At 36.1% G+C, this 16,725-nt stretch overlaps 1 protein-coding gene across 1 annotated transcript; it reads left to right on the forward strand.

The window, feature by feature from the left end:
• Positions 1–1,523: 1,523 nt before the first annotated feature.
• LOC117344787 (alkaline phosphatase-like) lies at positions 1,524–15,336 on the forward strand. Its single transcript, XM_033907612.1, has 10 exons — positions 1,524–1,656; positions 6,534–6,760; positions 7,704–7,878; positions 8,758–8,927; positions 9,324–9,434; positions 10,546–10,648; positions 12,009–12,149; positions 12,475–12,666; positions 13,777–13,890; positions 14,913–15,336. The coding sequence occupies exons 1-10, from the start codon at positions 1,524–1,526 to the stop codon at positions 15,188–15,190; spliced, it is 1,644 nt and encodes a 547-aa protein (XP_033763503.1). The 3' UTR covers positions 15,191–15,336.
• Positions 15,337–16,725: the final 1,389 nt, after the last annotated feature.

Below are 16,725 nucleotides of genomic sequence, written 5' to 3' on the forward strand. Positions count from 1 at the left end.
AAACGCAACGGTGTAGTTTTACATAGATAAAGAGAACTGTACCAGATAAAACAGATTTATTCTATTCGGTATAATAAAATAAAAAATCGCCTATCGGCTCGGGAAGATAATGTTCCCTCGGGGAAACAATCCTCCATATTCCCCTCAGACAAGGGCACTATTTATATAATATTGGTGTCGGAGATGACATAATACCCGAGCCGGAGACTGGGACACAAATCCATTCTGGAGACAACACTATCGGACCATATAGTTCCCTTTAATAACGGCAATACTTTTTAGTGCATTATGCATCTATTCTACTAATTTCAATACATACTGAATATTTCATCACAGCCTATCAGCATCAGCTATTTTCGTCGACTACATGTACATTAATCACAATAGCAGCACTATGATCTAATAGTGTTGTCGGGGGATGACATAGTACCCGAGCTGGAGGCTAGGGCACAAATCAACACTGCCCGACCAAAGAGTGCCCTTAAAATACGGCAATACTTTTAGTGCATTACACTTCTTCTAATTTAAATATACTGAATATTTCACCATTAGGCTAATCAGTGTCAGCTATTTTCGTCGACTTCATTAATCACAACAGCAGCAGTGACGACACAATTGAATCACGCTCAACGTCGCGCCAAATTTGATAGTGCCATAAGGAGCATCACTATCGCCTTATAGTGGCCGCGTGTTTAGCCAATAAGGAGTCGGGATTTCGCCATGTAATGTCCTAATACATTATTTTGAGCATTTAATTCTCATTATTCATAAAGAAAGGACATTATATCGATATTTCATATTCAAAATTTAAGACCGCAATCGAAAATCTGGGACTAGTTATTCCGCATAATATCAGTGTTCATCCAAGTGGTGATAAAAAAAGTTGAAATAAGCATGTTTAAGATTTTTCCAGACATGTGATACGTGCCACGGTGTATTAGGATGTCAATTATTCAGCAAATTGAACGCACCTAACACAGCGAGCCATTATTTACCTAGTGTAAATGATTTCTATAAAGGTTTGTCACACGATATCAAGACGGACCAGGTGTTAGACGTCTATTTTATTATGTGTTTTTGTGACCCAATTTCTATATCACCCTCGCTGCACACACCAATTATATTTTGGTGATAAATACAACTTTTTTTTTTTTACTTTGCATGTTCGTGTTTCACATAACAAAGTATTGAAAGTAGCTTGAATCCAAACAATTGAGGACAGAAGATAAATTATGTAAACAAGAAAATAAGAGTATCTTATCAAACCATCAGGGTGATCATGGCCATTAGAGTAAGAACGGTGTGACCTAACCATACTTTGAAAACGCCATTGACCTGTCCATTTGACAACGAACTCAAACTGAGAGGCTCGCTTTTATATGTTTCAGTTGAAAACGTGAAATTACGAAATAAATGTACCATGTACGAATATCGAAAGGTGCGTTGTTGCAATTACGTGATGGGAACTGTCCTTCATTAGTACAACCATACCGCCCTACCTGATATTTTTTTCAATTGTTTATATGGGACAATACGACTCATCACTACGTGTTTGTTTGTTGTTTGACGTGCCCAGAACGGCGAGTCTCACATGTGGTACCCAGAGAAGTGGAGAGGACCCCACAAAAGTGAGAGTTGTACGAGGCGGTGCCCGAAGTGGGTGAAAAACCCCACAATAGTTAACGTCATATGAGGAGGTGCCCCAGAGAGAGAAAATATCCCACTAATGTAAACGTCATATGAGGAGGTGCCCAGAGGATGGGGGGGGGGGGGGGGGGGGGTGTTCCAGCAGTAAACGTCATATGAGGTGCCCAGGGCAGGGGGTGGGGGAGACCCCACAACATTAAACGTCATATGAGGAGGTGCCCCAGAGAGAGAAAATATCCCACTAATGTAAACGTCATATGAGGAGGTGCCCAGAGGATGGGGGGGGGGGGGGGTGTTCCAACAGTAAACGTCATATGAGGAGGTGCCCAGGGGAGGGGGGGGGGGAGACCCCACAACAGTAAATGTCATATGAAGAGGTGTTATAGGAGAGGAAATATCCCAAAACAGTGAGAGTCATATGAGGAGGAGCTTGCTCAGAGGAGAAGGAGAAAAGTAGACGAAAGTGCAAGGAAAAACAAATCCTAAGTGTTATAATGATTTCATTAGTTGATATTTTATCTCATGAACTCAACATAACCAGACGACACAGATCAAATATACGGTTCTGCAATACCTAATTTGTCAGAATTAGACAAATTTTTTTTTTTCTGTACCAGTTTAGCATTTTAATCAATGAAACCATTAGAAGCCTTAAAGTACAATATTGCACAATACATACGTTAACTAAAAAGTAATGAAACGCATGCAAAACCCATATCACTTTTGACGATCACCTTATATAGATTCGTTTTGTTCTGCTTAACGCGCTGCGGAAATATGACTCAACAGGTTAAGCGATTTTTTTTTGTGCTAATATTTAACCAGGAGTAACCTTCAAATTTCTGTCATTACATTGACTGCGTGCATAAGTGTAGAATATCTGTGTTGACGCTACATCGGGAAACTGTCATACCGGTCATACCCGATAGCATGATGTACCTCTGGGGGTGTTGTATAGTTTTACTTATGTTCGGAGTGTATGTCGTTGGTAAGTTGTTTACTTATAATCCAATCAAGGACTAAGTAATGTTTAGTATTCTATTACTGTGGTTGATAGTTGATATATATATTTATATGTATTAACAAATTGAATCAGAATTAAGATAATGAATCTTTATCATATTCCTGGATCTATCATTATTTACGATTCCTAGAAGGATGAAACAACTTGAGTATGCGGTTTTTGTGTTTATCATTCAGCATATACTGGATCTATAATTTGATTAGAAGATCAATGGCAACGTAACATGGAATTGATCAAACTAGTCCAACATTGTGATATGCATTTATGCGAGTGGCATATCAATGATACACGAGTTTGATCAATTTCATATTACATAGCCATGTGTATAACAAATAATTTGTATTTATGAAAAAACTTTCTTTTAGATAATTGATCGAAATTTAACGACTGTTTAAACAATCTATTTCTATCTGATATCGGTGTTTAAAACAGGACACAATGGTAGATTTATGTCTTTAGCAATTATACCTTTGTTACTGCAATATTCATTTACAAATATAGATGTTCCGAAACTCCTTTTTGGATCGTTTATAGCTTTTTCAATGCCATAAAATTATTTTACATAAATAGATATTTATCTTGAAATTAATAACATTGGTTAATCACGATCCACAAGCTTTTTGTTTTGAAGGCGCGTTCATATAGTACATTTTATGTCCTGCAATTAAAGTTCGTAGATAAAAACATATAAAAACTAGATTTGATCAAGATCAAAACACGGGATTTCCAACTACAAAATGATCGCAGACATGTTCTCATTCTGACGAAAGCTTTTGTTCGTTTTACCTACGATTTTTCTTCGTTTTCTCTTCGTTTTCCCTTCTCTTCCCTTCTTTTACCGATCATCAAGTCTGTTGGTGTCATAGTAATGGAAGAAAAATATTCGAAGTGTAATTGTAGGATAACATTTAATTTTGGCATTAAAATATTTTCCAAAGTGTTTTTTTTTTAATATATTTGATGATTTGACCTTCTAACGTTGGAAACATCTTCAGAAGACCGTTTTCTTTTACATACGATGAAAATAAAACCGTTTGAAAGAGAATTTGAAATTTTCAATTTTTGAACATTTGACCTCTGTGACCTTGAACGACTGTCAAGGTTAGTAAAACGTAATGGATTTTGTAGGCATCCGTAAATGCTATAACTGTGCCAAATATCAAATCTGTATGTGTAAAGATATAGGAGCATAGGGTAATTAAGTGCATTTTTGGGACAAACTTGAACTTTGGCGGGAAAACGAACATTTTTCAAAGTGCCATTTCTATCGCATGACCATAAAACCTGCACAGTTCGTCTTCATTAATCATGCACTTTGCAATGCAATTAAAAAATTAACTCATTTTGAATTCTAAAAATTTGACCTCGATTTAACCTCGTTATGAGACTCTAACCTTGACATATTTTCTGATAATATGTTACAGAGAAAAGTGAGCTCCGATCATTATCTACAAAATGCACAGATTATTCAAGGAAAACAACGAACAGACAAAGAACCTGATTCAAAAGAATTCTTTTTTTCAACTTTTATTTTTTTGGATTATTTGACCTTGAATGAGGGTCAAGGTCAATGAAAAGTAACTTCTTTTGTAGCCATTCTTACGTTCTATAGTTGTGCCGAATATCAGATATGTATGTGTATCAATGAAGGAACTGAAAACAATTAATGTTTTTTGCTCGATTTTTTAATTTTGGCGGGAAAAACTTCGAAACTTTCAAAGTGCGATATCTCCGTCATTTTAAGTCAGATGATCAAAACATTTTCACACTCCGTCTCAGTGGTTCATGCTCTTTCATGCGCGATTAAAACAAGTATTTGACATATTCTCTGATAACATGGCATTGATAACATTTAGCCCCGACCATAATCTGTATGACGCACTGGGTTCGTACGGAATCGAACGCACTTTCATGAAGTGAAGGTCGTTCTAAAATCGTTTTAAAAAAAATCTTTTTTTAGATCTGTGACCTTGACCTTTGAATTTATGATCACCAAAATGTTAGTGTAATGACCGGCCTGAAGTTCTCTATCACCTACTAAAAAAGAAGCGTTTTATCTTTATTCGTTTTAGAACGAAAGTGTTATCAATAAGTGTTAAGAATAAAAATAATAATAATAAGAAAAAAACATAACAATAACAAGAGGGATTTCAATGCGAAATGGAAATCCCTAATAATTAATTTTAATTCCTATAATTTGATAGATTGTTTTCACTAAATAATGACATAAGCTGTACTACAACAACACGCCTACTTAAACGTGGCTTTTAAAGGTCTCGCCAACCTGTAAATAAGGTATCAAAGTATAAGCGAGATCATGTGCATTTTCCAGTTTTAGTATTAAGCTTCACTATAGCTTCACTACTGGGGTAGTCAAAATATACCTGTGTGTAAAGTTTAACACACCTGACATAGCATTTCATGAATACAATATCCTGCACAGTCGTACCTGTTAGATAGTACCACTGAATATTACATCAACCTTCTTCGCATGGTTGAGCCCACTTACGAAACATCTGTTTGTTTCACCTAGAAAATCCGACCTGCAGTTCAAGCTCCAATTAGTGCTAAGTCACATTCCAAAATAAGAATTAGGTTAGTGAACAAAACATTTGCAAAGCCATTTCAATACGCGTCAGACACATTGTTGTTTGTTAACGTCTTCTCAGGTAGAATAACATTGTCTGCGTTCGCCACTCATGTTTCACTAATTGTTTCCCCTTACTGATCACATCTATCATTTGCATCATATGTAAATTCTTCTTTATATTGCAGCAGAAAAAAATAAAGATGCATATACCTCGCCGACATGTGATCTAAAGAGGGCACGTCATGAATATAACTTTATACAGGTTTTGTTACCTGTGTTGATACGGTTTTTGACGTAATAATTCCCATTCATGAGAGAAGGGTTTGTTCAGGATTGTATAAAAATAGTCACGTAACATGAAAACAAAACCTTTTAAATAAACAGAATAGGCCTACAATGATGTTTTAAGGCTCAAAGAAAAATACGTTCGTTATTGACGCAGAATACCTTAGTCAACATGAAAAGCGATTTATATGGAAAACAATCTACACCTACGAAAATGTAGCTTTCATATGGAAGAAAGGAAGATGTACGCTATCATTAACCGCCATATTTCCCTTCATATCAGATTATAAAGCGTACGACGATAATCACAACAAATTCAGTAGTCTTTGAAGTTATGCGATTGTTTTGCCTTGGAAATATGTCTTTTGGTATAAAGGTTTGTTTGTTTGTTTTGTTGTTTTGGGTTTTTTTGGGGGTTTTTTGTATTTTTTTTTTTTCGTATTTTTTTTTTTTTTTCCTTATTTAAGACACGGCCAGAATTGATTTTTGTTAAAACCCAGCTAATAACGACAAAAACATGTAGATCGTTATTAACCAATGTTAGTTTTCAAGGTAAACCTGTAAATTCAGGGACAAATGTGTATTTGTCAAATCAATGAAGGTAGCATTGTGTCCTAATGGAAACGCCGACATTTAAAAGAAACGGAAACGTTTTTTATATTAATGAAATTGTGGTCCAATTCATTTGTATATCAAAGTTACAAATTTAAACAAAATGTGTAAATCAATTAAGATAAAAGGAAGTTGATTGTTTAACAGTCACAAAGCCCCGTTCGATTATCAGGTTGATATAACTGTTTTCTGAGTCAGTATTGAAGGAACGTATGTATAATTAAAGCAAGAGAGATGGGGAAGTTAGGTACCAAATGATACTGATAGAATAATATCACTTTATTTCATACTGCTTTATAGTAACAATATTGCCATCTGAAAGCGGTTTTTCATCCTTGGATATCGACGATCTTAGAAAACTCGTTCAAAACTAAGTTTCAGACTCCGCACACTGGAAACAACTTGCAGAACAGGAGCTAAAAATAGCGCTTAACCGGAAGACGAACACCAATAAGGCACAAAACGTCATCCTGTTTGTAGGAGACGGGATGGGCGGGACCACTGTGACTGGGACTAGGATTCTCCGGGGCCAAACACAAGGTGCCACGGGGGAGGAGACAGTGCTTGAGTTTGAGAAATTCCCGAATGTTGGGTTTTCAAAGGTAAGCTGTCATATATATATATTTAGTATTTGAATATCTAACCCTTTGTAGTTGTACTATTTGAATTACGGTTTTCGTCAGTTTTCTTTCCATCAGAAATAAGTGGTATTTTCCTCTCACAAGTACGGTACAAGTATATGATAATGTTATATAAATGAAGGTCATTTTTCACCTCATTCAATCGACAGAATAAAAAAGTCTAAAATTATCATTTAAACAAATATAATATTTCGATATTACATCTTATACTGATTACATGAATTTGAATGTTTGAACATAAATCCACCTGCTTAGTTTACGATAACAAATGTACCAGTGACACTAAAATGATTATAAGCCGTCACTTAGAAACAGCATGACAGAAATGTTTGATCCTCCAGGTATTATTTGATCTGGTTTTCCCCGTGGCATTATTATGATTTCTGTACTATATTGACCAATATATAAACTATTTTCTACCACAATACCCTGTGTTATTCAACTCTCAGATCATCAGTTAATCATTACAGCTGTTGATTAACAATATGTTTATACCACACGTGGTATAAACTCTGTACGCATTTTGATTGGCTAACACGGTGAACTTTGACCCAAGCTGCAATTGTTATTGACGTCATCAATAATCTAATGATGTCACATCACCTGGTCCCGGACGTCACCGTTACACTTTATTTGCATACGCGAAATTATACTTGGCCATGTTTCCCTTTAATTTAAGCCGATATTATTGTGGTAGAAACAGGTCACACGACTCGAAATTGTTGGATATGGAATTAATTTCACACTCGTAAGTTATTTTATAAAAGTTGCAAAAAACACTCGCTAAAGCTCGTGTCTTTTGTAACTTTAAAAAAATAACTTACTCGTGTGAAATAAATTCCATATCCAACAACCACTCGTTGTGTAACCTCTATTTTAACAACTGCCTGGCGTATCTTTTCAGACATACTCCCAGGATAGGCAAACGACCGACTCTGCTGCGACAGCGACCGCCCTGTTGTGTGGAGAGAAGTCAAACTATCGTTTGATTGGCTTAAGCGACCTAGCTAGAGATGGCCAGTGCGCAAGCCAACACGGAAACGAACTTCAGTGTGCTTTTGAATGGTTTCGAGCAGACGGTAATTAATTGATCCAACATTGATTGGCTCTGAGGCGACCAATGTGTGTCTATCGGAGAGTTTTGTTTGTAAACGTCATCACTTTGTCCTAAGAATTGTTACAAAACGAAAACAAAAATGATTTGATGATTATCTTTGATCTGTACGCGTATTCGATCTCATTTTGCACTTGTCATTTGTCAACTATATACCGACGCACATGAATGCACATCTGTCTAGACCGTCGTATGAATCTGGTGAATTACTATAGTCCCCTGTCATAGTAATAACTACACACTTTTGCAACAAAATTGTTTAATTATTTCACACTATTACGGTGCAACACCAATCCATTGGGAACCTGTTTCATTTCTTTTTTAATTTTTCACTATTTACGTTAGGTATTTGTTTTATTTTCTCGACGAGACAAACGAAAGTCTATTAAAATTGGTATTTCGTCTTCAAAGTTCGAATTAAGACAAGTTCATACTGGTATCGTAATATTGTGTTCGGGTGTGGTATTTCAGTGAAACAACACTATAATAGCACCCGTCTGTGGCCCCTTCAACATCGTAAATTTTAATGCTATTGAACACTATAATTGTGCATCACTATTCCTTTGAGAGCTTGATTTATTTATCATCAAGGATTTCTTTTATATATATTGGTTGTGAAAAAAACAGCTCGAGCCGCACGTCTATGTTCCCTTCAATTATGAACAATTTTCCTTAACTACTTGAATTTGACCTCATTTTATACAAAAAACCAATCGGAATCGGAATAACTAATATAATCAATAATAAAGTTCAATTATTCAAAGCGTTCATTTTTGTCTTCCTGTATTCGTCTAACTTTAATCCTAAAGCTCACTCTAACCCTAACCCTAGCCGTTGTTTCTAGGTCGATCCGTAGGCATGGTTTCCACCGCCAGAATCACACACGCCACACCCGCAGCAGCTTACGCCAAGTCCGTGTCTCGTAACTGGGAGGTAGACGGTGATATGGTGGGCGTGACGGGATGGTGTAAAGACATCGCCTCTCAGCTGATCTACAACAATAGCTATGTCAAGGTATGTAACTTATACCAACTCATCCTCGATAACGGCTACATCAGGTGTGCATATCGCCTCCTACCTTAAAATAAGACGAATATCATTACTTGATTACTTGTCAACAAGAGTAGTCAATAATTGTATCTGTAGCGGCTCTTCATGTACATAATTATTTAAATGATGGTTATTAACATTAATTGATTTAAATGAAAATTATTAACAATAATTGATTATTATCTTAAGGAACTCTAATGTTTTAACCAAATTTACTGTAACTGAAAAAAAAAATTCCTTTTGATCATCAGCATTCACAAAAGCAAACCTTAAGGAAAATGCCGACATGCACATTACATGCCGAATATCATTATTGCTAATGAATGTATTTCGATAATATATTCTTTTCGATACCTTAAGGTAATGTTAGGAGGAGGACGACAGTTTTTTCTAGGAAGAAATGATTCCGACCCGGAGCTGAACGACAAGAACTTTGCTAAACAACGGCTAGACGGCGTCAACCTTATCAAGGCAAGGACAAAACTATCTTATATATCATCAAGTCATTTTCTTCTTGGAAGATATTTGAGTCTATATTGTCATAATTTAGTTGTATATTGGAACAATATACTCTAAGTTGCCATTACGTCGGCTCAATCATCTCGCTTGTTTTACAACATTGACATATGTTTAAACTAAAAAAGATATTGTAAAAGCCACTAGAAAATTTGTCCATTTATGCACGCTGTGTATCTTTGTCTTCTAGTGTTTTTGTTGTGAACAGAAGAAATGGCACATCGGTTTGATAAAACTGCAGTTCTTTTCTTCTTTTCTTTCTTTTTAGCAGGTAACACCCGAAATGCTGATTTAAGTAAAAAGACTTCTTTAATCCAATATATTGCTCAAATTTTAAGCGATAAACCTACATACATGGCCCGCAATCTTTTTTTTTCAAAAAAAAAGCAAGACTTCAAATGTTCAATACCCGGTCACAACTAAGTATCATCCTGGTTCTCCGATCTCCTGCTTGTCCACATCACATACTTATATGCCCCTTGTGATAATTTCCGGACTAATCTACATTTGGGTATGTTCTGACATTAGTAATATCATCTTTTAACCTCAAAGACAAAAAACATTGAACTTTTTTTCGAGACTACAATATCGAGTCAGATCAATGTTTTCAAAGAGCATGATATTAAAAATAATTTTTTTTTCAATTTGCTAATAATTATCATATTTTAGAAAACGCGTAACAAACATTTCTGTTGAAGCGTGGTCCCGGTGGCACAATGGTAACTAGGCCACTGGGGTTCGATGCCCCGATCGCACGTGTATACGGACGGTGGCCACCGGCCTTACTACATTTTTTTCTTCGGGTACTCCGGTCAAACAATACTTACCATAACAATCCAGGTCAAAACAAGTTTAAAAATAAAACAGAAAAAGAATCACTACAATAGATTCGACATTTTGCGTGATTTACTATGAATATTGCAATAAGTAGAATCGTTATCATATCAATAGAGAGACACAGATACAGACAGACTGTGAGAGTGAGACAGAGAGAGACACAGAGAGATACAGAGGGAGACAGAGACAGAGAGGCATATATATCTAACTAATTGTGTTATGTCCCAAGGTTTGGCAGGAAGAAAAAAAGAGGAACAATTTAAAAGCCGAGTACGTCTGGAATAAGGGCGATTTCGACGCCATAGACCCCTCAAGCACGGATTATTTACTTGGTAAGTTAATTTACTAATTAACAAGTGTAAGTATGTTACGGGGGCATCACTACTTTCTTAATTTCATGATCTATGATCTTTCCCAGTGTTCCCAATGTATTGATGAGTGACATTGTGTTGCCATCGTCCCTACAATATTGTATAGGCTCGAAATACTATCGACTGTTCGAACATTCTGATTATCGGGCTCTCCGCCATTACTGTTTACAGTGACGCGCCCCTGTGGCATTGGTGTACCTATTAGTTTATTTCCAAGATCACTAATAAAACTGACCAATTTAAACAACTTGTAACAGGGATTTTATTCAAGACACTTCCTCCTCTCTATAAACAGAACAAGCTCTGGTCAAGACGGCACCAATTTTGTAACAGGAGGGAGAGGGGTGGGGGGGGGGGGGGGGGGGGGGGGGGGGGGGGATGTGAATTGACACCCCGTCTCGCCCTGTACACCAGTCAACCCAGGTTCGATGGGTAAATACTTGTACTGTAGCTTCGGAAAGGAGAAGGAGGACAAGAACTATAGAAATACCATTTAACAATTTATTGTGAGAAACATGTCAGTATTTACAACATAGAACACGTATCCAGAGCACAGAAATATAATAATAGGCCTAACAACTAAGGAAACCCCCCATATCTATTAATAGCTAAGACACGAAACTAACCCCCCTCCCGGCTATATATCTCCCCATCCCACAATGATATTGTCTACACTAACGAACCTAACATAACCCCCAATTAACCCTAAGTACCTACCGCAGAGAAGGTTTGCACCACAGGAAACTAATCCAGCGCTCTGCTCCCCGAAATAGAGAAACACACAACCTTTATACATAAAATTGACAATACGAAACAGTGGACCAATCGGCAACGAGGAAAATAGACGACACCCAGACAAGACCAAGTTACACAAGACAGAAGCACGGGAAAAACACAAACCTCGCACAGGACACGTATGCAGAGACAAACAACAAGGCAAATACGTCACAGGTACACAGAGTACAAACTCCAATAATCCCTAGTACACTGACACAGACTACCTGTATAAAGCTAACCAGTATAATTAAACATTGAACATAACCCCCACGTAATATAACACAAGTAATAGCCCCCCCCCCCCCCCCCCCCCCCCCCCCCCCCCCCCCGCTACAAGTATATAATATTTGATAACGTGTTAAGAGCAAAAACTTGTATCAACCTTAGGGTGAGATATAATCAAGAAATACGTAAGTAAAAGTGTTGCTATCCTTGTACAGTAGAAGGTTTTTTCCATAACCATGATAACTGTTTTCGACTCAATTGCATAGACCGAAAATATATTTTAATTTGACAAATATTATGATTTATTTATTTTCAATAGGTCTTTTTGAGGCGTCCCACATGCAATATGATTTAGACAGAGATAAAAGCCAAATCGGTGAACCATCTCTGGCAGCAATGACACAGAAAGCCATCCGGGTACTCCAGAAGGATAAAAATGGTTTCTTTCTCTTAGTGGAAGGTACGGGTTACGTCCAATCAATAACATATATCCATTGTATACAGAAAACAATGGTTAACAGGAAGGAATTGGAGGATGGCGAGCCGGTTTTTTTTTTTGGGGGGGGGGGGGGTTCTTTTTTTCTTTTTCTTTTTTCATATCTTGAATGATAGTGAAAAAGTCCAGATTTGGCTTCTTTTTGTTAACAGATCATTGACTTAAAAAAAACAGACCAAAGAAAATAACTTTTTGCATTAACAACCGAAAATGTTAATATAGGATTTCGTAATTATATCAAAACATCAGAAGTTAAAACGTATTAAAAATTAATTCACTGTTATTTTAGGAGGTCGCATAGACCATGCTCACCACGAAAACAACGCCAAGCGTGCTCTGTATGATGGCCTGGCGTTTGAGGACGCTGTTAAAATAGCAACTGAAATGACTGACGAAAAAGACACACTCATAATCGTAACAGCTGACCACGCCCACGTCTTCAACATTGCCGGGTACCCAGCTCGAGGAAACAACATTTTTGGTATTTATTCAATGGTATCTTTATGAATTAGATAATGGGTCTACTGTGCAATATATTAAAAGTATAACATAAAAGGTCCTTTATCTAATGAATTCGCCAAATACTCGTAAGTTTATGGGAGCAAATGTTACTGGCGCTGGTTCAATGGCGTTTGTTGATTCATGATCTTATTACACAGTAATATTGGAATATGCAGCAACAATGAGTTAAGGGGATACGACATGGTGGGGATAAACTGATCAGTATAAATCTCGAAATAAGCGGTCATAACGCCACCATCTACTTTGTCGCAAAAATGTCCATACCTTTTAATGCTACTTTTTTCAATATTCAGACTTTTTGGGGAAAACATGCAATTTTCATAAAAAAAAAAAAAAAAAACTAAAAAAAAAAAAAAACAAAAAAAACAAAAAAAACAAAACAAAAAAAACCCCGGTTATTATTTAAATTGAGGACGAAATTATGTCACTATTCTCTGTAAATGTTTACTGAATACAGATAAAGTCATGTTTTAATTGACACATTTTGGCTACAAGTAGGAATTTAATTTGGAACATGACATGAATAAAATATGGGCATTTTTATTTTCACCATAATCTGGAAAAGAAAGAACAAATCATTGTGATAACGAAATCATATCATCTCTCTTACAGTGATAAATTATGGTAAATCGGCATTCCAAGGGGGAATAACTCTTACAAGTTGTATTCAAACGTTCATTTCTACTTCTTACATCCAATTGGAAATCTTTTTTCTCGGGAGATACCATTTCATGAGTATTTCATATCACATTAAGTCAATGATATCGGATAACAAAGAAAGCATGGTCTATGTGGATGAAACATTTATTAAGACCTTAATCACATGATAAAAAGAATTGACAATGCAATATCATTTATATAAGATGTATTATGAAAAATATCTATTTTCGAGGATGGCGTCCCAATTTACAATCATTATGACGCAAAAAGATACAGTTAATGTGATAAACTCAATCATGCATAAAACAGAGAAGAAAGATGTTATGAAAGAAATGAAATCCACGACTTATTTCATAAAGTATGATACGGAATAGATATAAACTAACATAAACTCTATTTTTCTATTCAGGAGTAGTCGACAATGACGAAGATCTGAACGGTCCGTATTTCACTACCCTTTCGTATGGAAATGGTCCAGGATACGGCACAGGGAATAGGACCGATGTGAAGGCTACGGACACTAGTGAGTATTTCAAAATAATAATATCCTGTAAGGAATAGGACGACGTACTAAAAAAAAATGGGAAGGAGAACATTATTAGATATTATGCAACCAGCACTGGTGTATCACTGTTTTTTGTTGAGGAAAAATTGTGGCACAAGGTTCCTAAGAGAGAAACTTATTTCTGACATATCACTTGTGTTATGGTTATGGTCGCTTCATTAATTCCCTTATTCAGAAGACGAGATAGATTTGTACGACAGAAGTAGTCGATGATGGAGTAGACGCTTACTCTAACGGAACCCAATGTCCTATCAGTTTAGTATTTTACAAAAGTAACCATATTTGTTCATATTGATACAGAATTAGAATTATGATTTTCCAAGGTGACCGTTATATGTATAGAGGCTGTTCCTATATAAGTATTCCAATATTCACCAAATACATGTATACCATGTACCAGAAATGCAATAATTTTCAAAACTTCCTCCAATCATTCAATATATGAAATTGCCCCAGGTAGGTTTGTGATAATGTCATTGCTCAATGGACTCAGATATGTTAACACGGTGACAGTAAAAGAACTCTGATGATACAAATGCAATAGTACAAGACAAAGTAATTATGTATGACTCATTGTTCTTATTTAGCTGATAAAGGTTTCTTACAAAGACCATTCATATGAAAAGAAAGCACATTAATGTATATTTACATTTGCTCCGCATTTCCCGATTGACACAATGCTAAGAGGCAGTTGCCACCATTACGCCTATACACCCAGTGCCTCAGGCTATAACACCCAGTGGGTCATGTTACATTAAAAAGGGCGGGATTTTTTGGTGTTGGTTTAGTTTTTTTCAAAGTTGACAAAAATAGTAAGACAATGTAAATACAAGTATTGAACAGTGGTTTTAATGTTTTTATAGTCGATATGGAAGCAAGACGTATGGTGGGCAAATGTAGCATGGAAACCTTGACATATCGTCTATAACAACATTAAAAATCACTGTTCCTTGCTTAAATGACTCCTTATTCTGTTTTAGCTGATAAAGATTACTTACAAGCGGCTGCTGCTCCACGTTTCGAAGACTCACACGGAGGACAGGACGTGGGGATATATGCACGTGGGCCAATGGCGCACCTTATACACGGTGTTCACGAGCAGCATTATATAGCGCACGTGATGACGTATGCCGCTTGTGTTGCTGACAATAAACAACGCTGTGATGCCATTGAGGCTAATGGAGTGAGCAGAAGCAAGATGGCCGAGGTCGTTGTTTTGTTGACCTGTGTAGCAAGTCACCTGCTGTATTTCTATTAAATGTCAATTTCAATATATCCTTAGATAATTTCTTCAACATTTACCTTAGATTCACAAAGATCATGAATAAAATTTTCGATGATAAGATAAGACAGGTTTGAAACAAAATATCAAAAACCAAATTAAAATAAAGAATATACTCAGTATGGAACTAAAGTGTTTTCTGTAGTACATACAATTATATAAAGGTTTCAGCTTTCACGGTCGCATTTCAGCCGAATGCCAATAAAATTTTGTTTGTCAGATGCACACACTATTTGCAGTTGTCATTGCGCATGAGCCAACCAACCAAACTTAACAACATAAAACAAAGTGATCGATGATTTATATCAAATAAAAAACTGATATACTTATTTTAGAAAAAATCCCTACGTGTCGCTATGAAATAGTTACCTGTGGTAAATATAAAAATTTAAATCATAATCATTTCAACTCCAATCCGATCCGAATAGTTGCCAAACTGAATTTCCCCTTTCCAATTTTACCCTATTTCATGACTCTTTATAGGCAAGGCACCGTGTACATAACTGTTTCCACCGTGTCACAATTTTATAGTTCCTTCTTTATTCTTGATATTTCTGTGTATGAATACCTCACCGAGTTTATGTAAATTATGACAGGATATAGTTCCTACAAAGTGATCATTCTGACAGTTGTTATCAGATGTTAACTATATGTGATATATCAACATTTAGATATACATATTATTTCATTATTACAAAATCAGCCTAGGATGGTGGTAAATTGGATTTTTTTTAATTATAAGCAGTTATCCATCGACTGCTATAAGAAATTGTCACTCTATAAATGTTACATTGACCAAGTGTCCGGGTCAGATTACAATGTCATTGAGCGTTACGTCGACAGGCGACCGCGTAGGTAAATGTCACTTCTTAAGCATTCTTTGTACATTTTTTGCCTGATATCATAAACGGTTTTGCCCGTGAGAATGTCATGTTTTTTCTCGGTTGTTTTGTTGCTAGACAAAAGTGACATCAAGATATTTGTTGACATGATACTCACTTGGTGAACAACATCTCATGAACTTGAAGACCAAGAGTAGACCGTTCCCATGCCCAAATTTCTTTTCAAAACGGTATTTATATTTACAGCAAAGCTGGTACCAACACTAATTTATTTATGTTGAAGGTGTCTGCAACATGAAGAAAATATTATCAAATGCTATTAGTTTCAGTAGATTACTCAACTGTGTTGACAGTACTTGAATATCAAATATTCCGTGCAGCCAAGCATCCCTCGAAAAGAAATGCTGCGTGACAGCCTAAAAAAACACAAAAACGTTACTAGTAAAGGTATACTGTATTAATCAGTATATAGTCCCATCTTTTTATTAAGATGCGATTCTATACAATCATAGATAATATTATAGTAGAACGTTCACCATAAAGCCCCCACTGTATATATCTAGCCAATAATTCAGTGGATGAATAGATCTGTCTGTTTTTGTGAGGTTTCAGGTACTCGGAGCAGTCACACGTATAAGTACGGATGCCAAGGACACACCAACAGAAAAA

Source organism: Pecten maximus, chromosome 16, assembly GCF_902652985.1.
Source record: "Pecten maximus chromosome 16, xPecMax1.1, whole genome shotgun sequence".
Taxonomy (NCBI): domain Eukaryota; kingdom Metazoa; phylum Mollusca; class Bivalvia; order Pectinida; family Pectinidae; genus Pecten; species Pecten maximus.